Below are 24,425 nucleotides of genomic sequence, written 5' to 3'. Positions count from 1 at the left end.
GGAGCAGCCCGGGGCCAGGGGATGCTGCTGCTGTAGGGGAGGGAGGTGGAGATGTCACCGAGGATGGACAAGCCCGGGGGGATTTGGCTGTGCCTGGGCTTGGCACAGCACCAGGGAAATGCTTGCTGCCTCCTGCTGCCCTGGGAGCTGCATGGAAACCTGGCTGCGGGGTGCTGCCCTGGCACCTCCCTCCCCAGGGACGTGATGGTGAAGAGCACCTGGTGGCACGGGGACAGCTCTCAGGTCATCCAGGAGGACACAGGCACGGCAGGGAGAGGCTGAGGACATGAGGACACACCGTGTCACCTCACAGCAGCAGAGCCCTGCCTGCTGCAGGTGGCTTGGAGGCACTCAGCTCAGCCCAGGCGCTGGGGAAGGGGAGCAGAGGAGTCCCAGAGCGCCGGAGGCAGGCTGGGTAGCGCCGGAGTTTGGTGCCAGCCCTACCTGCAGGGGAAGGGGAATCCTCTGGAAACGCCTTAAGGCTGCCCACAAAGTGCTGAGCTCAGACAGAGGGATGGAAATTCCCTCCCCTGTTCACAGGCAGGTCTGGCTCCTGTGTAGGGACACCCCCCTCGTGTTCCTCCCCGTGGGCTGGTGTGATGTGAGGACACTTCTTGTGCAGCCACAGCGCTCCCAGGCTGGAGTGGGTCCAGTTGCCACTGAAGATCCTCCTGAAGGTGCCTATGCTGTTTAAAAAAGGACAAATTGTCCTCTGGTAGGGGATTTATGGCTGCTGGAGCAGTGCTGGGTCCTGCCAAAGCAGAGAGGGCTTCATCAGAGCCACGAGTGCCTGTGACCAGCCCTGGGGCTCTCCCCAGGACACTGCTGAGAAGCAGAGGCAGCAGCAAGGTGAGAGTGATGCTCCCGTGGGGATTAAGAGGCTTGCAGGAGAGGCAGAGCTGTCGTCAGCTTTTCTGGAGGGCTTGGGCAGCCCTGGGAGACCTGCTGCTGTGCAGAGCATCCTCCCTGCAGGCAGAGCTGGAGCCCCCCCAGGCATGGGTCACTGCTGGCCAGAGGAGCTGCTGCTGGGGAAGTTGTGTAGGGAGGGCTGCAAGGAGCTGCTGCTGGGGAAGTTGTTGTGTAGCCAGGGCTGCCCTTTTCAGTACCACACAGTGATGGAGGGGCAGCAGAGCAAAAGATCCCAGAGGGGGTCTGGAGCAGGCAAGAGGAGGCAGCAGGGTGGTGTAGGGGAAGGTGGGTGGGGGTCAACAGAGGTTCTTTGGGAGGAGTAGGACTGAAAGGTCAGGAGGGTACCAGCTCTACCTACAGTTTGCAGGGCACTTGGGGTCACTGGGCTGGCAGTTCATCATCTTTCTTGATGAGGGGAGGGGTTTATTGCTGTGGGCCACAGTGCAGCACCAGAAACCATTCAAGGAACTCTTCCAAATTAGGGGAGCAGCTTCAAACCCCCAGTGACACCAGAAAGTCAAGATCCTCACGGTTCTGCATGACTTTAACACCCCTCCCAATGTCTGGGACTCCTCAAAGGTGCAAGCTCTCAGGCCTAGGACCACTTTCCTTCCCAACCAACGCTGGTGTGAGGATGCATGACCCCCTGTGTGACCATCAAGGCTCACATCTCCTTGTGGAGGGACAAACTGAACAGGAAGATGCTCCCTGCCCCAGAGCGATTCTCCTGTCAGGATGTTAGAGCCGTGGGGGCTGCAGCATTGTCAGGCACTCTCAGACCCGTGAGAAAGTCTCCCATCTCAAACCCTGCTCCAGCTCTCTGGAAAACCATCGGCAGGGCCTGCCCCTGGTGGCTCCCAAAGGACAGAGCCCGCAGCGTCCCCAGTGCTCTTTCCTCTTCCCCCCTGCAGAATCCCTCAATGGGTCGTTAAGGCTCATAAGCGGTGAGGCGGCCTGAGGCTTGGAGGGGCAAATCCCACCTCCCTTGGCTCTGCCTGGGTCTCTGCCTCCCGTCCTCCCAAGCTTTCTGCCTGCATTCTGCTGCTTTTCCCTCCCAGAGGAACCTAAAAATAAACAAATCCAGGAAAAGAGCGGAAAAGGAAGGAGCCTCCAGCCCCCAAACCGAGCTGCTTAGTCACTCATGGTGAGTAAAAATAGTTCCCCAGGGAATAAACTGCTGAGCCAACCAGATGAGCAGAGCCATGGGGGCATGGAACCAGAGCAAACCAGCCTGGAAGGGACCTCGGGGTCATCTGGTCCAACCTTCTGCCGTCTCCCTGAACAAGGGGGCTCACCTTTGGTCTGCTTGGGCAGGTTCTTGTCTGAATAAGCTCCTGGCAAAGCCCTGGGCAGAGCTGCTTGGAGAAGGATCAGCCAGCCCTGAGGGTCAAGCCAGAGCACCCTGCTGCTCGAGGAGATATGTAATGAGAGAGTTTATCTTCCCTGCACCAGAGGCATTTAATAGAGGCAACTCTCCAATTGCTCTGTGGATGCAGCTCACAGGATCCCAGCACAGAGGAGGTAGGAGGGGACCTCTGGAGATCATCCAGGCCAATCCCCCTGCTAAAACAAGGGGCACCCACAGCAGCTTGCCCAGCAGCACAGTGTCCAGGGGGGGTTTGGAATCTCTCCAGAGAAGGAGACTCCACAACCTCTCTGGGCAGCCTGCCCCAGGCCTCCAGCACCCTCACAACAAGGAAGTTTCTCCTCCTGTTCAGTTGGAACCTCCTGGGCTCCAGTTTGTCCCTTGTCCTCTTTCTCCCTACCAGTGAAAGGAGCCCAGCCCCATCCTCATGACCCTTTAGACATTTCTATGCCTAACCAGGCTCCCTCAGACTGCCAGATCTGCCTCCCAAAGAAGATGTCCCAGCCTTCCACTTCCACTTAAATTGGGCTTCTCAATTTAAGAAGGACATTGAGACCCCAGAACTTGTCCAGAGAAGGACAATGGAGGCTGGGGAGGGGTCTGGAGCACAGCCCTGGGAGGAGAGGCTGAGGGAGCTGGGGTTGCTTAGCCTGGAGAAGAGGAGGCTCAGGGGAGACCTTCTTGCTCTCTACAACTCCCTGAAGGGAGGTTGGAGCCAGGTGGGGGTTGGTCTTTTCTCCCAGGCAACCAGCCCCAGAACAAGAGGACACAGTCTCAAGCTGTGCCAGGGGAGGTTTAGGCTGGGGGTGAGGAGAAAGTTCTTCCCAGCAAGAGAGATTGGCCATTGGGATGTGCTGCCCAGGGAGGTGGTGGAGTCCCCATCCCTGGAGGGGTTCATAAAGGCTTGGATGTGGCACTTGGAGCCATGGTTTAGCTGTCAGGAGGTGTTAGGTGAGAGGTTGGACTTGAGGATCTCTGAGGTCTTTTCCAACCTGGTTAGTTCTGTGATTCAGTGGCAATGGCAAGCTGATCAGAGGCCTTTCCCCAGGCCAGGGTCCAGCTTGGAAGATGATGCTTGGAGGGGGATCCCTACCCATCAGTCTGCCTGGTTGATTCTGTGATTCTATTCTATGATTCTCTTCAGGATCCAAGCACCCAACACAATGGTCTGGCCTCATCTTCTTGCCCCCCACCCCTTAGCTATTGATCAGTATTGAGAGGATCCTCTCTCAGCAGTAAATGGGGGAGGAGGGTGGGGGTGGTTGGTGTGACCCTGAGGACTTGCTGGGCAGGGTAACATGAGGGCAGCTCCCTGCTGGCAAACCATGGCTGGTCAATCCTGGCTCTTGGCTTCCCCAGCTCCTGGCCAAGACCAAGCCAGTGACTGTCCTCACTGAGCCATGGCACCCAGAGCTCACAGCATGATGAAAGGCTTAGGCACAAGCCCACCCCCACCCCCCCAGCAGAAACAATGCCCTCAGCTGCCCCCCAGTAAATACTTGGCAGGGGCTGACTTCCTCTGCCCTTGGGCTTGAGTCATGGTGGGCTGCAGGATTGGCTGCCAGCCAGCCAGCCCTTTTGGCTTCAGTTTTGGGTTCAGTCCAACTCTCCTCCTAGAGCAGAAGAGCTGGGGGATGGGTGGGTATTAAGGCATCCTGGGGGAGCAGAGGCTGGTGGGGGAATCAGTGAAGCTCTCTGCGTGCTCAGAAGCCAGGCTGGGACTTGGCTGTGTGCCTCTGGCTTCTGTAGATGCTGCTCTTTTCAAAGCCAGGATTAGCTCTTATCTTCCACCTGGCACATGGGGCCTGCCTTCTCCCCTGCAGCCTGCAGCTCCTGTGTGGCAGCACTGGGGAGCACACAGCCAGCCCAGCACCAGGGAGTTCCCTAGGTGTGGAAATGTTCTTCAGCACCAGGCCCTGGGAGCAGGCTCAGGAACACCACATCCTGCTGGCTTTTAGGCTGGACTTAGCAACTGGAGTCCCCTTTTGGCCACTCCAGGAGCACTCTCTGAGCCAAACTGAGCAGGAGCTTGCTCTAGCTGGGCCAGAAGGAGCTGGGGACAGCTCTCCCACAAGCTGATGGTGACAATATACCAGAAGGGAGATGTGGCCCCAGGGGAAGGCTGGAGGCTAGGAGAGATGCCAGGAGCAGCTGCCACTCTGGTGGCACTGGCTCAAGCAGGGGGCACTGCCAGGCGCCCTGCAGAGGCTGGGTGAGTCTGATCTCATCCTCTTGCCCCCCACCCTTCAGTTCTTGCTGAGCACTGCTCAGCTCCCCTCTGGGGCTGCTCTTCCCCAGGCTCAACAGCCCCAGGCAGGGCCCTCAGCCTTTCCTCCTCCCAGGGATGCTCCAGGCCCCCTCAGCCTTTCCTCCTCCCAAGGATGCCCCAGGCCCCCTCAGCCTTTCCTCCTCCCAGGGATGCCCCAGGCCCCCTCAGCCTTTCCTCCTCCCAGGGATGCCCCAGGCTCCCTCAGCACCTTTGTGGCCTCCACTGAATGAACTCCCTCCACTAGTTTCCCATCTCTCATGAACTGGGGAGCCCAGGACTGGACCCAGGACTGCAGATCTGACCTCAGCAGGGCAGAGGGGGAAGGAGAGCCTCCCTCTACCTGCTGGTCACATCCCAGGCCACCATCAGCCTCTTTAGCCACAAGGACTCATGGCTTGGCTCATGGTGAACCTGCTGCCCACCAGCATGTCCAGGCCTTCCTCCAGAGAGCTGCTTTCCAGTGATCCCTCCTTGCTTGCTCCTCCCCAGGGGCAGCACCCTGCACTTGCCCTTGTTCCCTTCTCAAAGGGAAGGAGCCCTTCTGGAAGGTCCCAGGACAGACTGGGACAGGTCAAGGAGAGTCTCTGGCCCCGGTGTGTGTGGCCCCTGCAGCTGCTGAAGGAGAGAGCACTCAGAGCTGGGGGGGCAATACTGTATTGTCTTCTCCATGTTCTATGATGAGACAGAAATCCTGACAGCCAATCAGATTAAAAACCCAACCAACCAACCAGTCCCACCAGGAGAGTTTGGTTTAAAAACACAACTAAAAGGAGGAAGGGAGGAGACCCCTTCAGGGAAGACTATGATGAACTTCTCCTCCAGCCTACCCCACGTCACTCAGGGCATTGCTGGGGGCCAGGCTCCTCCCCAGGGAGAGCTCAGCCCAGCCTTGGGTGCTGAGCAGGTGGTGTGAGGCACTGCACACCCAGCAGGGCCATGGCTTGCTGGCTCCCTCTGCTTCAACCTGCCGCTGGAGAGGTTGGAAACTCGCTGCCAGGTCCACCTCAGGCTTCCCCCTGCCCCACAGCAGGGCTGAAGAGCAGGTCCCCAGGAGGCTGTCTCTGTCTTCCCACGCTGAAGGGATCCTGCAGCTGTGAAGAGTGATGGAGCAGGACGTGGAGGAGCTGTGGGCACTTCCCTGGGGTGAGGCTGGGGCCCTCTGGGGGGGTGCTGAGTAGCTGCTGGTTTGGGAGTGCTTAGTGAAGGGTGGCTGTGGTGACACACTGCTGCTCTCCAGCCAGCCCACAACAGATGTCCTCAGGCCTCTGGGTGCAGGGCTGCAGGTGAAGGTTACCACTGGCAGAAGCAAGCTTGGGGAGCACAGTTCTCACACCTGGGCTGGCAGGGGACAATGCTCATGTCCCAGGTGTGCCCAGGCCCTTCCTCACTGCCCCTGCCAGATCCCTCCAAGGCATAAAGCAGGGCTGTAGAGCCCAACCCAGTGCTGCAGGGGGTGGGGACAGGAGAGCCACAGGCTACCTACTCACTGCTGCTCTCCTGCAGCTCACTTTGTCACCCCTGCCCCTGTGCCTCTGGTACTCCTGGTGAATCCAGGACACCACATCACCACCTAGTCACCCACTGCCCCAAGACCCTTCTTGGGAACTTCTTTGGCCCCACTGGTGCTGCTGGCAGGAGAACTGGGGAGCCAGGATTTCTGCCTGGGCTGGGGTCATGGTGCTGACTTGGTCTTCTTGCCACCCTCAGCTTTGCCCTTCACCTCTCCCCAACTTCAGGGCCTGATCTAGCACACTGGGAGAACAAAGAGTCTTTCACTCCCAGCACAGGCTGAGCCTCTTGGCAGACTCCCTTCTTGCTCTCCAGTACCACTTCAAACTCACTTCATCACCCTCCCAGCTCCAGCAGTGTTTGCCTGCCCAGGGGAGCGAGCAGCTCCATGTGTGCAGCCATGAATCCTCCTCTCCAGGAGGCCCTGTGAGAACAGCTCCCTCAGCCACCACCCCTCCAAGCAGGGCTGTGCCTCACCCCACCTGCAGCACAGGGAGGACAAGAACAGAGCTCTCAGCAGGGTCAGCTAAGGTGGAAGGCAGGTAAGGAGTGGTTAGAGGCAGCTGGGGTCTGGGATGGGGCAGCAGGGAGCGTGAGTGCAAGCCCAGCAGCTGCCACAGCTCCTGCCTCTGCCCAGGCTTGGTGGCTCTGCCAACTGTCTCTGGAGTTCTGGGCAGCTCAAAGTGCTGCAAACAATGTTTCCAAAAGCTCTTCCATGGCTGACAGACAGCTATGGGCTCCATCAGTGTGACCTCAACTGGATCACTGGGCTGCTTCAGGAAACACTGTTCCCAGCAACCTGGCTGTGGCTGGAGCTGGGAAGGTCTGTGGTTAGAGTTCAGAACCTGTATCAATGACTTTGCTCAGCAGGAAGCTGGGCCTTCATGGCCACAAATTCAAGTGACCTCTGTGCAATCCTACCTTCACCCCCCCAAGAGTCTCACTGGCTGAAGCTCCCCTGGGAATCCCTCTGCTGTGAGGTCCAGGCACGTGGGCCTCATGCCTCCAGCTCTCTCTCCCTGGTGCTATCACTACACAAAACCACATCACCAGAACCCTCAGGCTTGGAAACCCAACCCTGGGGCATGCTACCATGATGCCTTCCTGTCCCAGCCCAGGCCATGCTCTCCTAGGACCAAGCCAGCACAAACCCATCGAGAAGCAGCCTAGCAGCTGCTGCCTCAGCCTGCTGTGGAGGGCTGATGAAGACTCTCCCCTGCCTCCTGCTCCCCCACTGCACCAGTGGCAAAGCAAGAAGTGGGCAGATGTTGGATAGCCCTCCCCATCCCTCTCCCCCAGCACAGAAACCCAAACCCAAGAGCAGCCACAAACAGAGGTGCCAGGGGCTGGCTCCAGGCAGCTGCACCCCCAGGAAGGAGCCTGGGGCCGGGAGACAGGAGAGGGCCTTGGTCAGCTCTGAGAATCATCCCTACAAACCCAATATTGGAAGACCTAGCAGTAAAGCAAGGGGCTAGCCCAGCTGGAGCTGTCTACTAGAGACCTCCCAGCACCACTTACTCAACAGAGGGGGGAGGAAAGGTAGCTAGCAGGGTACTAAGGACTATTTCCCATGGGACTTGGAAATCTAGTTCCAGTTCTTTTCCTTGGTGGGGTGCTTTTGTGTGTCTGTGTGTGTTGTTTGCTTGCTTTGTTTTGTTTTGTTTTCCACTCCCTGGGATGCTAACCCTGGGCACTTGTCTCTCTGGCTCCCACCTGCAGGGGGGTGTGTGGCAGAGGCAGCAGGGCTGGGGCACTTAGGCACACTTGGCAAAGCCGACAGAGTCGTTGTCGCGGTCAAAGACGGTGTAGTAGGGACCGATGAAGACATCCCCCAGGATCCAGAGGGGGCCCCCAGGGGGAGGCACATCCAGGCCTGAAAAGCCACTCAGGCAGATGGTCTCTCCTTGTGCAGAAACCTGGGCAGAAGAGGGAGAAGAGGATCTCCTTGCAGTGAAGCTCGCACACAACCTCACAGGCTCAGCAGTAGCATCCACCACCACCTTCAGCCTCTCCCAGGCTCAGGTCTGCAGCTTCCAAGGGTAACTCCCAGCCTGCTGCCTCCCACCACCCCCAACCTGAGCTTCCCCTCCTCAGGATCTGAGATCCACAGCTTCCAAGGGTAACTCCCAGCCTGCTGCCTCCCACCACCCCCAACCTGAGCTTCCCCTCCTCAGGATCTGAGATCCACAGCTTCCAAGGGTAACTAACTCCCAACCTGCTCCCTCTCACCACCCCCAAATTGAGCTTCCCCTCCTTGGAGTCTTAGATCCACAGCTTCCAAGGGTAACTCCCAACCTGCTGCCTCCCACCACCCCCAACCTGAGCTTCCCCTCCTTGGAGTCTGAGATCCACAGCTTCCAAGGGTAACTCCCAACCTGCTGCCTCCCACCACCCCCAACCTGAGCTTCCCCTCCTTGGAGTCTGAGATCCACAGCTTCCAAGGCTAACTTCCAACCTGCTCCCTCTCACCACTCCCAACCTGAGCTTCCCCTCCTCAGGATCTGAGATTCAAGCTTCCAAGGGTAACTCCCAACCTGCTGCCTCCCACCACCCCCAACCTGAGCTTCCCCTCCTTGGAGTCTGAGATCCACAGCTTCCAAGGGTAACTCCCAACCTGCTGCCTCCCACCACCCCCAACCTGAGCTTCCCCTCCTTGGAGTCTGAGATCCACAGCTTCCAAGGGTAACTCCCAACCTGAGCTTCCCCTCTTTAGGATCTGTGATCTGCAGCTTCCAAGGGTAACTTCCAATCTGAGCTTCCCCTCCTTAGGATCTGAGATCCACAGCTTCCAAGGCTAACTTCCAACCTGCTCCCTCTCACCACTCCCAACCTGAGCTTCCCCTCCTCAGGATCTGAGATCCACAGCTCCCAAGAGTTCAGTCCCAGGCTGCTGCTGCCAGCAGTGGAGGGGAGGCAGGGCTGTGGGGCTGGTGAGGCTGCCAGGCCATACCTTGAAGACATACTGCTCCCCAGTGAGCTGGTAGGGCTTCCCTCCTAGCGTCAGCGTGACGACAGGCAGCGAGGACACCTTGTCACAGGGGATCACATACTGCAACAGCAACAGGAAAGGCTTCAGGGGGCAGCTCCCTGCCCTCTCCTGGGCACACTCACAGTTTTGCTATGCTTTTCCCCAAACCCAGCTCATTTCAGGCTGCAGAAGAGGCTTGAGCCAGGGCAGGCAGGGTGCTCCCTGCCCAGGGCTGCAAGCTGAGGGGCCAGAGGGCTTTAGGGATGGAGCCAAAGGATGCTGGGTGCAGCTTTTGGCTCTGCTGAGCACCAGTGCACAACACCTGATGCAGCAGGGCTGGGGGTCTTCCCTCTGCCCCCAGGAGGGGGAGATGAGGCTCAGTACAGCCTAGAGACAGAGAGGGACCCCCAGGGAGGAACAGACAAAGCCAGGTTAACACCGGTGAGTCCCAGGGAGGGTGGCAGGTCTAAGTCAGCTCTCTGCAGCAGGAGGTCTCTGATGCTGCAGAGAAGCCCTGCAAGTGCTCATGGCTCCAGCCTGGGAGGGGTTTCAGAGCAGAGAATCCCTGCTAGAGGGTCCTTCTGATCCCTGCTCCTCCACAACTTGAGGGAGATGACCTTGTGAGATCAGCTCAGGTGGTGCAAAGCTTGGCAGGGAGGGGCTGTCCCCTGCATCAAATACACTTCCATTGAAGTGCCTCTGGACTCAACCCTTGGCCTCAGCTGCAACCCACACTCCTCCCTCTGCCTCTCAGAGATGGGTGGCAGAGGTGCCCCAAACCCTCCTGAAGTTCAGGGCCTTCTTCTGAAAGCATGAAGAGGGAAGTGCACACAACACTACCTGGGGCCCAAAGACAGGAAGGGTCCCTGTGTGCCAGGGGCTCTGCCAGGGGCACAGAGGCAGCAGCAGAGCAGGCTGCCTAGAAGCACCTGGGTGCAAAGCAGGACACCAGCATGGATGGCCACAGACTCCCACTTGCCCAGCCCAGCCTCACCTGGCCTTTGATGAGGGGTTTTGCACCAATGGCTGTCTGCAGCTCCTTCACCTCCTTGCTGGGGCCAGTGATGAGGGAGGTCCCAGTGTCCACAATGGCCTCACAGCCTCCTTTGCACAGAGTCAGCCCATTGGCAACATCCACCCTGAGGAGAGGTGCCCAGACAGGAGACAACCTTTAGAAAGCTCTCAGTAAAGGCTGCAGGAAGCAGCAGGCAAAGAGCCTGGGCTCCATGGAGCACCCAGGGGAGGACAGAGCCTCAGAAGCACTGATGCAGTGCACAGACCCCCAGCTCCTGAGTGGCTGCCTTCAGGTATTGCTGAGCTCCTGCAGGGAGCCTGGACTGCTGCCTGCCTGCACTCCAGAGTGAGCACTGCAGCTAATGGGCCTCAGGAGTGAGCTGAGGGGCAGCAGGGACTCTGACCTGGGCTGCTGTGCAAAGGAAAGGGTCAAAGGGGTGGTGTGACAGCTGGGGGGGGGCACAGGCAGGGCAAGAGGGGCAAGGCAATCACAGCACTGTTTTGGCTGGAAAAGACCTCTTAAGATCCTTGAGTCCAACTGCTGACCTCACACCACCATGGCCATTCAGCCATGTCCCACAGTGCCATGTCCACACTGCCTCAACACCTCCAGGCATGGGGACTCCACCACCTCCCTGGGCAGCCTCTGCCAGGCCCTGACCACTCTGGCACCAAAGACCTTTTTCTTAGTCTCCAACCTAAGCCTCCCCTGGCACAATTTCAGGCCATTTCCTCCTGCCCTATCACCTGATTCTAGGGAGAAGATGTTTGTGTGCACAGAGGGGAAGGGTTTGTGGCATGGGAAAGGCAAGGCAGGGGCTGCCTGGCTTCCACACACAGGGACAGGCCAAGCTTCCAGCCAAGGCCCTGCCAGGCTCTGCCCAGGCACTGGGGCTGGGGGCAATGGGAACTCAAACCCTGCAAGGGGCAGGATGTGACCCCCAGTTAAAGGACACACTCTGCTCACAGGCTGCTTTCAAGTTGCCATCAGCACGTGGGAGAGCTGAGAATAGATGGCAGGGGCTGGCAGCAGCTCCCCTTCCCTCCCCTCCCCTGCTCCAGCCTGGCCCTGCTCCCCTCCCCTGCTCCAGCCCAGCCCTGCTGCCCTCCCCTCCCCTGCTGCCCTCCCCTGCTCCCCTCCCCTGCTGCCCTCCCCTCTGCTCCCACAGCGCTGATTGCTGCCGTGCCCTTCACTCAAGGGCTGCCTTCCTGCTGCCAGAGCTGCCCCTCTGCAGCTCAGGCCTGCCTGAGAGCTCAGCAAAGCCCAGCTTTCACGCTTGGGGCTCTGCCTGACCACAAGCAGGATGTGCTGGTTTTAATCCTCTGCTTCAGAGAGTTACCCAGGCTGGAAAAGGTCCTGCAGCCCAACCTATCAGCCAGCACCATCTGAGCAACACAACCACGGCACCGAGTGCCTCAGCCAGGCTCTTCCTAAACACCTCCAGGGATGGGGACTCCACCACCCCCCTGGGCAGCACATTCTCATGGCTAATCTCTCTATTGCTGGGAAGAATTTCTTCCTCACCTCCAGCCTAAACCTCCCCTGGCACAGCTTGAGACTGTGCCCTCTTGTTCTGCTGGTTGCCCAGGAGAAGAGACCTGGCTGCAACCTCCCTTCAGGGAGCTGGAGAGGGCAAGGAGGTCTGCCCTGAGCCTCCTCTTCTGCAGGCTAAGCAGCCCCAGCTCCCTCAGGCCGAGCCCCAAGGGGTGGGGAGGGCACTCACGCGTCCATGTGGACCTGCCAGTAGGCCTTGCGGGTGACGTTGACCCAGCTGAAGTCTCCGCTGTAGTACTTGGGGTCAGTGCCTCCCAGGAGCAGCTCACCACCAGGCTGAGCTGTGGGGTCTCTGCAAAACAAAGCACACCACCCCCAAACCCAAGCCACATTAGAGGCAGGGTGATGAACCCCCCCCCACACACACTCCATGCACCCCCAGGAGGCAGGCTGGGCTATGGGGGTGAAGCGCAGCGCCAGCGGGGCAGGCCTGCAGTCACAGGCTTGCCTCAGCTGGAAACAGACCTCTGACATCACCCAGTCCAACCACCCACTGACCACCCCCATGGCCACTAAACCACACCCCAAAGTGCCATGTCCACACACTTCTTGAACCCCTCCTGGGGTGGTGACTCCCCCACTTACATTGTGCCATGTCTGTATAACCACAGAAGGGCTCAGGCTGGAAGGGACCTCAGAGATCATCCACTCCACATCCAACCTCCCCTACCATGGGCAGGGATGCCTCTCAGCTAGACTCAGCTGCTCAAGGCCTCAAGCAGAGCCAGCAGGGGCAGGGAGGGAATTCTCCCTCCATGCTCTGCTCTGGGGAGACCACACCTGGAGTACTGAGTCCAGTTCTGGAGCCTCTGTTACAGGCAGGATCTGGAGGGGCTGGAAGGTGTCCAGAGAAGGGCCATGAGGATGAGCAGAGGGCTGGAGCTGCTCTGCTGTGAGGACAGACTGAGGGAGTTGGGGCTGTTCAGTCTGGAGAAGAGAAGGCTCCCAGGAGACCTAATTGTGGCCTTCCAATATCTGAAGGGGGCTCCAAGAAAGCTGGGGAGGGACTTCTGAGGGTGTCAGGGAGGGATAGGGCTGGGGGGAATGGAACAAACCCAGAAATGGGTAGATTCACACTGGATGTTAGTAAGAAGTTGCTCCCCATGAGGGTGGTGAGAGCCTGGCACAGGCTGCCCAGGGAGGTGGTGGAAGCCTCCTGCCTGGAGGTGTTTGCAGCCAGGCTGGATGTGGCTGTGAGCAACCTGCTGTGGTGTGAGGTGTCCCTGCCCATGGCAGGGGGGTTGGAACTGGCTGATCCCTTCCAACCCTGACAATTCTCTGATTCATCCAAGCTGACCCCTTGAACACCCCCAGAGAGGAGGCATCCACAACCTCCCTGGGCAGCCAGGAGAAATGATACTGTGAGAGAGGCTGAGATGGGGAAATAGGAGACATTTTGGCCCAGCCCCAGCATCCTGCAGCTTTTTGCTTACTGCTTTCTCACAGGCCCCTGCAGAACCTGGCTGCAGGAAAGGGGAAGGGAGCAGTGACACAAAGACCCCACAAGTAAGCAGCCTGTACCAAGCCCCTCTGCAGGGCTGGCTGATGCAGCATGAGGTTATCTGTGCTCTGCCAGTCAGCAGCCTCCTCAAGGTTACCCTCAGACAAAACCTCACTGCTGAGCAGATGGGAAGAAATATGGTGAGGGGGGGAGGGCTGGAGCTCCAAGGGCCAGCAGCAGCCCTCCCTGCTGGCTGCTTTTTGGGCTGAAGTAGTTCAGAGTCCCCTGCTGCATGCCAGGAGGGTGGCTGGGGTGTCCTGGGAGGAGCAGCAGGGAATGGGGAGGTGCTGGGAGCTGCAGAAGGGGATTTTCTGGGGGGGGGTTAGCCTCATCATTAGTGCTGGCTGGTGGTGGCCATGTGGTCTGTGGATTTTGGCAGCAGGCTGGGGCTGTGCTTCAACCCCTAACGGGGACTGCACTCCCAGTGTGCAATCTCATGATCACAGCCCTGGTTATTTTTACTTCTCTTTCCTCTGGAACCATCCTCTGTCTCCTCAGCAGTTAAGAAATCCAGCAGCACATCTACCCTGCTTTTTGTCAGTGAGATAGCTGCATTTCTGCTGCTTTGAAGTGAGGAGGAGTGCAGTAAACAGGAGAGCTCTGGGGCCGACTGCTCCAGCAAGGAGACCTGGCCGAGATCTTCCCAACCAGGCTGGCCAGGGCATAAACCAGCACACAAGAGGTGCAGCTGGGAGACAAGGGAAATGCCCAGCTGGGCTGTGCCTGCCCTTGCAGTGAGAGGTGTGCCATCCAACCCATGGGCTGCCCAGGGAGGTGGTGGAGTCCCCACCCCTGGAAGTGTTTCAGAAGGGACTGGCTGAGGCACTGGGTGCCGTGGTTCAGTTGGGTGAAAGGTTGGACTCGATGATCTCAAAGGTCTTTGCCAGCCTGGTGAGCTCTGTATTCTACTCTGGATTACCTGTTCAGGTAGAAGGAGAAGATGTTCTTCTCAATCAGCTTCTGCTGCATGATGTTATCAAAGAAAGGGGTGACCTTGTCCACGGAGATCCTGGGGAAAGCCATGCCCAGGATGCCGTCGAACTTGGCGGCGATGAAGGTGATGCCCGGCTGCTTCACAGCCTCCCCGAAGATCTGGTTCTTGATTTTCAGGTTACCCAGCTGAGGGCAGATGGGGAGGGAAGGGAAAAGCAGCTGGTGAAGCAAACTGGCTCCAGGGACCAGGCTGGAAACAGGAGCCAGGCTGCAGCAGGCCCCTCGGTGTGCTGCCACTCTCCTCTCTGCTTTCACCTTTGCACTTGCCAGCAGCTGCAGAAACCAGATACCCTGGGGCCACGCTCCTTGGGGTGGGGGTGGAGGGGCACAGGCCAATCTGGCAGCACAGTGGCATCTCCTGAGTCCCTGCAATGCCCAGTGCACCTTTAAGGGCAGGAGCTCCCCTGTGCTCTGCCCACCTCTCTCAGCTCCTTCAGCTCCCGGATCCTAGCTCTGGCCAGGCCAATCTGCAGCTCCTCCTCTTTGCACCCAGAGCCTTCTACCACTTTATCCTCTCTGCAGCCCTTCCCCTGCTGCCTGCTTCATCCCTGCCTCAGTCTGAAGAGCTCTTGTGCTGTGCCTTTAACCCTCTTCCCCACCATCTTTTAAGTCATCTCCACGTCCTACCCCCTGGAGTGCTGCACCCACCCTCAGCTGGGAGCACAAACCCCTCACCTCTGCCAGCGACCCCTGTGACCTCCCCTGCACCACCAACACCCCCAGGCCACTGCTGCACCTCCCACAGGAGCCTGCAGAGACCTTCCATGGAGGGGGGAGAAGACCCAGTGAGGCTGAGCCCAAAACACAGAAATAGCAAGTGGAGTGCTCTGAAAGCAAAGGTCACCTCTCTTGCCAGCCACAAGGCTTGGCACTCCCAGCTGGAAAGCTGAAACGCTCCCCAAGGGCAGGTCCTCAGGAAGAAGGAGCTCACAGAAAGCAAGGGATCACAGAAAGCAGGCTGGCTTTGCTGACAGGGAGCAGGACAGGGCTGCTGGCTCCTAGCTCTACCAGTTCAGGAGGTCTCTGGCTGACCACAGGCAATTCTAGCATCTGTGCTGGGACAATTTCAGCCTCCCAGCCAGCAGCCCCGGAGTGAAAAGCTGGCCTGGTCCCACCTGATGGCAGATAACGATCCCTAGAATTAATGATATCCCCCCAGGGCTTCACAGTGCAGGGCTGGGGAGGGGGGGGAAGGGGAGGTGCTGGCTTTAATGGTGTGGGAGGCTTGTGCCAGGAAAGGGCAATGGAGCCTTGCAACAGCTGAAAGCCACAGGGCAGGATGTGGGGCGCAGAGCTCGGGCAAGGCATCCGCTCGCCGCCACGTGGCAAGGAGCGCCCCAGCTGCCTGCCACAGGCCGCAGGGGTCCCACTGGGCCTGCAGGGGTCCCACCGGGCCTGCAGGGGTCCCACTGGGCCTGCAGGGGTCCCACCGGGCCTGCAGGGGTCCCACGGGGCCTGCAGCAGAGCCTCCACTGAACAGCAGAATGCCAGCCCCTGACAGAACTGCCACCTGCTCTGTCAGAACGCTGCCCAGGGTGTGCAAGCCAAGGTGCCCTGCCTGGGAGTGGGGGTCTCAGCACAGCCCATGCCTGGGCCTGCAGCACAAGAGCAGCCCCAGCTGAGCTCTGGCACTGAGGGACAGATTCTGATAGAGCAATGGAATTGTTTTGGTTGGAAAAGACCTTTGAGCCCAACCATCAACCCCACACCACCATGGTCACTAAATCCTGCCCCAAAGTGCCATGCCCACCCAGTTCTCGAACACCCCCAGGGATGGGGACTCCACCACCTCCCTGGGCAGCACATTCCAATCCCTGACCACTCTTGCAGGAAAATTGTTCCTTAGTATCCAACCTAAGCCTCCCCTTGGCACAATTTTAGGCCATTTCCTCTTGTGCTATCACCTGATACTAGAGAGAAGAGACTGACACCCACTTGGCTCCAGCCTCCTCTCAGGGAGTGGCAGGGAGCAATGAGGTCTCCTCTCAGCCTCCCTTTGTCCCTCTCCCCAGCTCCCTCAGCCACTCCTCATCAGCCCTGCTCCCCAAACCCTTCCCCAGCTTTGTTGTCCTTCTCTGGACCTGCTCCAGCACTTCAACAGCCCTCTTGTGGTGAGGGGCCCTAAACTGAGCACAGTCCTTTATCTCTGTCCCTCACCATGAAGTGACCCAAAACTCATCACCAGCACTTGGGTATGTGGTGGCCTCCCTACAGAGCTCTGCAGGCAGGTGCTGGCACCCTGCAGCTCACTCAGCCTCCTGGTCCCTTCCCTTCCCTTCCATTCCTTGTTAGTGGTCTCAGCCAAGCAGGCAAGCACCAGCTGAAGGTGGACTAGAGGTGACAAGCAACGTGGCACAGCTTGGCACCATGCTGGAGTGGGGCTCCCCACTGCAGAGGCACAAGGGAGAGGTGAGAAGAGGCCTATCCACACTGCCCCCCTGGGAGAGATCTTGTGCCCCACAGTCAGCAATGTTTCCTCTGCTGTCCTTGAAGGACACCTCAAGGTTGGGCTGCAATAAGGGGATGAGATGCTCCAGCAGCAGAGAGCTGGCTAAAGCTACTGCTCTTCAGAGAGCTACAGGGCATCATTCCTCCAGGGAAGGAGGGAGGATGTTCAACATGAGCTCAATTTAGGGCTAAGGGACTCTGGACCACCTTCCAGGCAGCACCTTTTGGTCTCATGTCAGTGCTACACAGGTTGCTGGGGGTGCTTCCACCCACCAGGAGGGCTGGAGCTGAGAGGGGTGCCCTGAAGGCTGTTTCAATGTCTGGATTCCCAGCCTGGGAGCTTGCCCATGGGATGTTGCACACCAGAGGAAGCATCTTGCTGTCTAAGCTGCAGGTCTGAGCTGCCCCTGCAGCTGTGTCCTGGGAGCATGCCACTGCTCAGGCTCCACACATGGAAGGTTTTTCCTGCTTCTGCCCAGACAGAAACCAAATGCTCCAAGCTGCTCTGCCTGCCAAAAGCCAGCCCCACTTCCCAAACAAGCTCAGGCACCAAATCCTTCCTCTGAGCCTTTGGGAAGTGGAGAGCTAATTAGCAAGCAGGCATTTGGGTGATAATGACAAACAAACAACAAAAGCCCCACCACATCAACCAAGAAAAAGCTGCAGCCCTCTCTCTGACTCACTTCAGCCCCTGGCTCTAAGCCAGGGAGGGCCTCACCCAGCCCCCACTTTCACAGCACAACGAGGTTTGCTGTTTGCCTGGCTGCCCTGCCCCTCTGCTGGGCTGAGCACAGATGCCTCTGCCTGCTCTCTCTGCATTCTGCAAACCTCATCCCTTCATGCTACAGCCAAGGTGCCTTCAGCTGGCAGGAGCCATGGGGAGGCTCAGACATGCAGCTCTTTTTGTGGCAGGGCATTCTGAAGGGAGGGATGGAGGAAATCAGCTGCACAGTGAAACTGAAAGAGCCAGCCAGCTTGGTGGGCTGCAGGAGAAAAGAGAGCAAAACCAGAGGTGTAAAGCTGCTGGCAGCTCCTGGGCTGCTCCCCCACAGCCTTATGTGTACTGATGTTTGCCATTCACTGAGTCATCTCCCCCCTGAAGATGGTCCTGGTTGCAGCCTCAGCTGTAGGTACCTTTGGCTGCTGCTTCCAGGCCTGAAATTTCCCTGCTTGGGTTCCTCCTGGCTAGTTTTCTTTTGGTCCTGATGAAACTGGTAAATTATAGAATCATGGAATGGCCTAGGGTGGAAGGGACCTCAAACATCACCTGCTCCAACCCCTCTGCCCCATGTAGGGCCACCTCTCAACTCGGCTTGGCTGCCCAAGGCCTCATCCAGTCTGGCCTCAAACATCTCCAGGGAAGGGTCAATACCTTCCAGCTCAACCCAACACATAAACCTGCAGGTTTGGGGGGTGGAGGGGGTGTCTGTGCTTATTCCAAACTTCTGCTTGGCCTCCAGCTCCTGCTATGCTCCAGGTTTGATCCAGTTCTTGACACCAGAGCAGAATGGGGCAACGAAGAGCCCATTTCTAGCCAGTGTTTGGGCACCTGCCCACATGGATGGCCACTACCACGTGGATATTGGCCAGCAACAAGCTGGGCACCACCTGCAAGCCTTTGTGCTGCTGCTGGCATGCTCCTGGGCTGGGCAGTTTCCAGGATCAGAAGGAAAAGGGTTGGAGGGATGGCTAAAGACTGTGTTTGGAGGGCACCATGTCTGTGGTCCTGCTGATTAATACCTCCCCACTTCTCTGCCTGCCTCCTCACCACCTCATTTCAAAGCACTTGGAAACAGGACACTCAAGAAGGGAGACTGGTGGAAATGCAATGGCTTTGAGCAGCCTGCTCCAGGGCAGCCCCAGGCAGGGAGAGCTACTACTCACCGTGACAGTGTCCTGGCTGAGGTACCCAGAGAGGCTTCCTGTCCCGTAGTGGATGGCAAACTCGGTGCCATTCTCCACGTAGGTGCTGGATTTAGAGCCATCATACTTGTGGTGCAGCACTGCAGCCAGGGAAGGGGACACAGAAGGACACACAAGATCAGTGCTCCTTGGTGCCTAGGGCTCCCCAAGACCCAACTCCCCCCCCCTAGCAAACAGACACTCAGCCACGTGAAGATGGGCCTAGACCCAGCACTTGCCCAGCCCAGAGTGCTCAACAAAGCATTTCCAGCGTCTGGGGAATCAGGTGGGCAGATCCAATTTGGCTGTTAAATCTGATTTGGCCACCAGGGATTAAAAGCCCAGAGGCTAAGTGGCTGGTGTGTCAGGGTGTGTTAAGACAGCAGAGCTAAATGTGCCCCCAGCCCTGTGCCACAGAGACTCAGGGTGGCCTGAAATACCTGCTCTGGGCACAACCATTTTTACTGGATGGATTTAGCTGCTTCTTTGGCTGAAACTAGCTGGAACTGGGGGTTTGGGGGGTGGGTTTTGCTGTACACAGTCATTCTTCTTGCACAGAAAGGGCTCATTATATTTTTACTTGCAAGAGAAGGGCTTTCCCCTGCTAAGCTGCTTTTCCCCTTGGAAGGGCTGTGAACTGGAAGACATCCCTGGCTTTATGGCCCAGCAGATTCCTCCTCTGCAGATTCCTCCCAAGTCACGAGTTGGGCAGTGGTGTGAGTGAGCTCAGCCAGCCCAGCTCCACTGCTGCTGGGCTAGCAGGGCAGAGAGTGCTGAGAACAAAGCAGCTGAGGCCTGTGGAAACCGACACACTGCACTGGGACTTCCCCACCTGGGCTGTCTGGATCCCAGTCGGGCAGGAGGTGAGGCTCATTGCATACTCAAGACAAGCCCTTTAATCCCAGCACCTCCCATGCCACTGCCTTGAGAAACCAGCTCCCTGCTGCAGATCTGGAACCCCCAAGACAGAGCAGGGCTGGTCCTCACCACCCTCCCAGCGTCCTAAACCTCATTTCACAAACACAAGCAGAAGGTTCATCTGCTCTCTGGGCACCACAGGCTGTACAAGCATCCAACTTTCCTCCCTCCCCACACTGAGCACCGCTGGGCCACCTTTCCTGATTGCATTTGTGGGCTCCACAGGTTCCCCTGCTCAAAGCAGCACAACTGGTGGCTTTCCAGTGGCATTTTGCCATGGCTGGCTTTGACACCTTCAGCTGTGGTGGAAGCTCACTGCCTAGGAGAAGCCAGAGAGCAAAGCAAGCTCGCGGTGCCTCCGCCGCTCTCACCTCGCCTTGCCTACCTGGCTCTTGTTAATTATAAATCCACCAGCATGCAGGCACATGCTCCATGCAGCAATAAAACAGAAACTAGGACAGTTTCTATCAGATCTGGCAAGAAGTGGAATTCCTTCCCCCCCCACCCCCCCTTCCTTCCCCTGCCCTTACGCAATGGGGCAACAGCGGCGCCGGGGTTGTCGCCTGGGGAGAAACATCCCCACCTCTGGTGCTGCTCCCCAGCTGCAGGGCTGAGGCTGCTGGGCAAGGTTTGAGGCTGTGTGGAGGTGACATGGAGGAGGCAAAAGTGCCCAACAAACAGGAAGGGAGGAATGAAGGATGGATGGGGGAGGCTGGGATTCCATTTCCAGCGCTGGCCCTAAGGAGCCCATCAGCCTCTGGCAAGCCCTTTCGTGCGGCTGCCTCAGTCTCTCCTCTTGCAACGCCAGGATTTGCATTCGGCAGGGGAGGAGCAGCTGTTGAGCAACAGCTGGAATAGGTGACACTTACAGCAGGCGATGTCCAGCAGGTGACAGTGCACAGATGGCACCCAGAGGTTGGAAGAGCCAGTGTCAAAGACCACGGTGAACTTCTGCGGGGGGGTTCCGATGCCGATCTCGCCGTAATACTGGGCCTGCAAAGGAGGAGAAGGGAGCCATGAGCAGAGGCAGGGACCGAGCTCCAAAGCATCCCTTGGGATTTAAAAACAGGAGTAGCTTCTCATCTAGACACTGCCCTCCTCAGTTTTGGTGCTGATGGGCTCCCAGCCTTCCTTCTCTGGCAGGGAGGCTCCCCTCTGGCGCTCACACCACAGCAGAGCGGGTGCGAGAAGGACAAATCCAGGAGGAGAAGTGGGCTGGGTGCTTGCGGGGGAGGACTGCTGGGGCAGGGAGACAGGGCAGGGGAGAAGTGGAGCAGGTCTGCAGGCTGACATGTCATTCACTACAGGGAAGAGGAAAAGAAGAAAGGGAGGAAAAAAAAAAACCCAAAAAGGTGGGAGGAAGCCAAGCAAAACACCTGCATTATTGAAAAGCTGGAACTGGCTGGGAAGGTGCTTTGCTGGCAGGTGTGCAGAGGAGCTGGAGGGGTGCAGGGAGCAAGGGAGCAGCAGCTCTGCCTGCAGCACGTGGTGCAGCTGCTGGGGCTTCTGGTGTGTGCTGGGGAGCAAGAAATAAATGCTCAGATAAATGGGCATCAGAAGGCTTTAGAAGAGCTGGAGGGAGAAAAGGGCATCAACAGCACTGCCAGAGAGGGCTGCAGAGTGGTGAGGTCAGAGTTGGGAGAAACCCCTGTCCTGCAGGGGCCCAGTGGATATCTCTCTGCCCTGCAAGAGCATTTCTGTTGGAAGAAAGCTGAGAAACCTCTGTCTGGAGGACAGAAGATGAATGGGGAATGCTCAACAGGTTCTGGACAGACCCATTTTTCCCAGTCCTCCCAAAGGGGCAGAAAGCCATAAGGGGCTTGGCAAACAGATGGATCAGGGAAGTCGGCCTGTGGCCTTTCCAACCCTCCCAGCCTACTTAAGGTGGGGGGCAGAAAATAGGATTATCCAACCTGCTCACCTCCTCTGTGCTTACTTTGCAAGGGTTGCTCATCCAGCAATTAATAATCCACTGCAATTACCCACAGTGGGGAGGCAGCAACTTGCTTCCAATGCTTCTGTAATTACTGCTGGGCCTTGAAAAATCAACCTCCTCCCCTGCAGACATCACACCCAAAGACCCAGGAGGGGTGCCAGGGGCTGGTGGGGACCATACAAGGCGGTCTAGGGGGAGTTTGTGTCTTCCATCCCAAGAGCTCCTCTGGCAGCAAGAGCATTTTGGGCTGGGCCAGGAGGGACCCAACGGTTCCTTATCTCCCCCAGCAGGTCGGGCTGGTTGCCCTGTGACAGAGGAGCAGAGCTCTGGCAAGCGCTGTCCCGAGCTGCGGTCGGTCGCAGACGACAACCCCATGGCGCAACCACCACTGCCACCCCGGCTGTCAGCATCAACCACTAAAACACCGTTGGCCCTTCCCAGCACAGCCCTGGCAGGGTGACAAAAGCTCCTGGGGAAGGGGAGCAGGGGGCAACCTCCCAAATAAACACCCAAGTACCCAGCGCCGGCTTTATTCCGCTGGCCGGTGCTGAGCGCATCCCACCCCGGCCAGAGCCAGCAGGGCACCGGGGGGAGAACCCAGACAGAGGAAACCCCAGGAGTGCCTGGCAGCTGGGAAAGGGCAAACCTCACATCCTGGTATCTGGCTTCTTCCACTCTCCCTCTGCTCCCCGAGCTGCCACAGAGGTGGAGATGCAGGGTGGCCCTTCCCAAGGCTTGGCAGAAGATGAAAGGCTGGATGGGGCCTTGAGCAACCTGATCTAGTAGGAGGAGTCCCTGCCCATGGCAGAGAGGTTGGAACTAGATGGGCTTTATGGTCCCTTCCAGCCCAAGCTCTTCTGTGAGACTATGGTAAGTACAGCAAGGCAAAGGGCCCTGCATCCCCAGTCCCATAGCAAGCCAGTGCCCAGGCTAAGCTTTCTCTCTCTGCCCTGTGCTCGCTCCTCATGTCCCAACAGGCCAAGGAGTGGAACACGATGATTTTGTGCCCCATACTGCAGAAAGTGGAGCCTAAAGGGGCCAGAAGCTACTTAGAAAGGACCACAAGCAAGCAGGCCCCTGTTTATGATTGTTAATTAGCGATGAAGGGGGAAGAAAAGAGGTCACAGAAGTTGCAAAGCTCCTGCTCAGATGGCAGTGGGTTGTTTACTATGATAATTATTAGCATTAGTATTTGGAGTTTAGCAATGATGGGAAACAACTTTCAGCAGCCACCCAGCAAGCCATGAGAGTGCACAAATCTCTCCTACAGGATCAACATCTCTCTCTCTTTCACCTTCCTTCACCTGCCCAGCTGTGATGGAATGGTGAAGCTGGCATGGCCCACCCCACCCCTGGGATGGGTACACCCCAAACGTGACACTGTCCAGCCTGTATTGTCCTGGGGTCCACAGCAGTGGGAGGGGTCTGGTCACAGGGGAAGGAGGGACGTTACTCACATCCATGTAGTTCTTCAGGATTTCTGGGGTGGGCTCAGCCACATCAGCAAAGCCATACTTGAACTTGAGGAGCTGGGTGAGGGCGTTCATGTCTGGGATCTCGCTGCCCACTTCAGTCAGGACTCGCCGCATGGAGGGGAACTTGGTCAGGGGGATCCTGCAGGATTGGGGGAAACACCCACCTGTCAATGGGGGGGTGGTGGTGCACAGGGGGGGTTCTCTCAGGGAAGGGGGCTGCACAGCTCCACCAAAACCAGGGCACCTGCCAGCATGGGAGGATGGGGGCTGGGCTCCCACCAGCACCCCGTGCTGGATCCCCCTCTCCACGCCACACTTGGTGCTTTTCCCAAAGCTGGAGAATGGAATGGGGGTGTGTGGGAGGGGGAGGAGGGGAGCTGGCTCCTAAGGTCCTTGGGAATATGGGAAGCCTTGGTGAGCCCCCTCCACGGGCCTGAACATCCACCTGGTGGAGTGCGGTGGGATCATAGAACCAAGCAGGTTGGAAGAGTCCTCCAAGATCATCCAGCCCAACCTATCGCCCAGCCCTGGGGGCAGGACACGAGCCCAGCCCCGACCCTCCCCCTGCCATCGGGGAGGGTCTGTCCCTCTGCTTGAAGACCCCATCCCGTGCTCCCCAACACCCAGCCCTGCGTTTTGGAGGGCAAGGGCGGTAGGAACAACACACTTCAGGGTCTGCTCCTGGCCTGTGCCCCCCCTCCACCCCGGGCTCTGCTCAGCACCGGCACCCCCCGGAAGGGCTGCAATACCTCCCCCGCGGCGGTCTGTCGAGGCGGGGGGTGCACAGCTGGCTTGGCACCCGCAGCCCTTCCCAGGCGGCGGCGGCGCAGGCCGTGCCCGGGAGCAGACCATGCCCGGGCGCAGCCCGCGGGCGGGCAGGGGCCTGCGGGGCGAGCCCGCACCACGCCACCCGCACCTGGGTGCCAGTCCCGCGTGCCTGCGTGTGTGTGACCCCATGCCCACCCGCGGGGGGCGCTCAGCCAGCCCCCGAGGACTGCCCCCGCCCGGGGGCCGTGGCTCACCTGATGAGGGCCGCGCAGGGCCCGGCGGAGGCGAGGAGCAGCAGCGGGAAGAGGAGGAGGAGGAGGCCGCGGGGCGCCATGGCGGCGGTGCCGGGAGGGGAGGGAGGCCGGAGGGTCCCTGTCCAGCGGCTGCTGCCCGCTTTTTGTAGGCGCGGGGGCCCCTCTCCGGGCTCTCTCCGGTCAGCTGACGGGCTAAAATTGCCACCGGCGGCGTCACGGGAGGCAGGCGGGGAGGCAGGCGGGGAGGCAGGGAGGGAGGGCGGAGCGGGGCGGGGGCTGGGCGCGGGGCTGCCGCTCTGTTGCCGCCGCCTCGCTCCGCGCCCCGCCCCGCCCCGTGCCCCCCGCCCCGCCCCGTGCCCCCCGCTCCCCCTCACACCCCCCCCCCCTCCCCCCGCCGCCGCCGTTTCTCCTGCCCGGTCCCGACCCACCCCACCCCCGCCCCGGCGCCCGTGCCCGTGCCTCAGCCTCCGGGAGCAGGGCAATAAACAGCCTGAATGGCATCACGAGGAACCCGACCCCCCCGCCGCCGCTGCCTCGCCTTACGCTTCCTTTTTCTCCTGGCTTTTTGGGGCTTCTTTCTAGGTTTTTCGGTGCTTTTTTTAGCCCCCACATCCTCCTCTCTGAGGAGGTGGGGGGGGGG

At 58.8% G+C, this 24,425-nt stretch overlaps 1 protein-coding gene across 1 annotated transcript; it reads right to left on the bottom strand.

The window, feature by feature from the left end:
- Positions 1-5,182: 5,182 nt before the first annotated feature.
- On the bottom strand, positions 5,183-24,029 carry CTSD (cathepsin D). Its single transcript, XM_068148348.1, has 9 exons — positions 23,786-24,029; positions 22,746-22,902; positions 20,222-20,345; positions 18,417-18,535; positions 14,011-14,210; positions 11,760-11,882; positions 10,016-10,160; positions 9,004-9,102; positions 5,183-7,969 (listed from the first exon to the last, which is right to left on the bottom strand). Exons 1-9 carry the CDS (start codon positions 23,863-23,865, stop codon positions 7,808-7,810), a joined length of 1,209 nt encoding a protein of 402 aa, XP_068004449.1. The 5' UTR covers positions 23,866-24,029; the 3' UTR covers positions 5,183-7,807.
- Positions 24,030-24,425: the final 396 nt, after the last annotated feature.

Source organism: Melanerpes formicivorus, unplaced genomic scaffold (genome assembly GCF_026170545.1).
Source record: "Melanerpes formicivorus ecotype bairdi unplaced genomic scaffold, bMelFor1.0.p_v2 SCAF_16, whole genome shotgun sequence".
Classification (NCBI taxonomy): Eukaryota; Metazoa; Chordata; class Aves; order Piciformes; family Picidae; genus Melanerpes; species Melanerpes formicivorus.
This window is presented reverse-complemented; position numbering and strand designations above follow the sequence as displayed.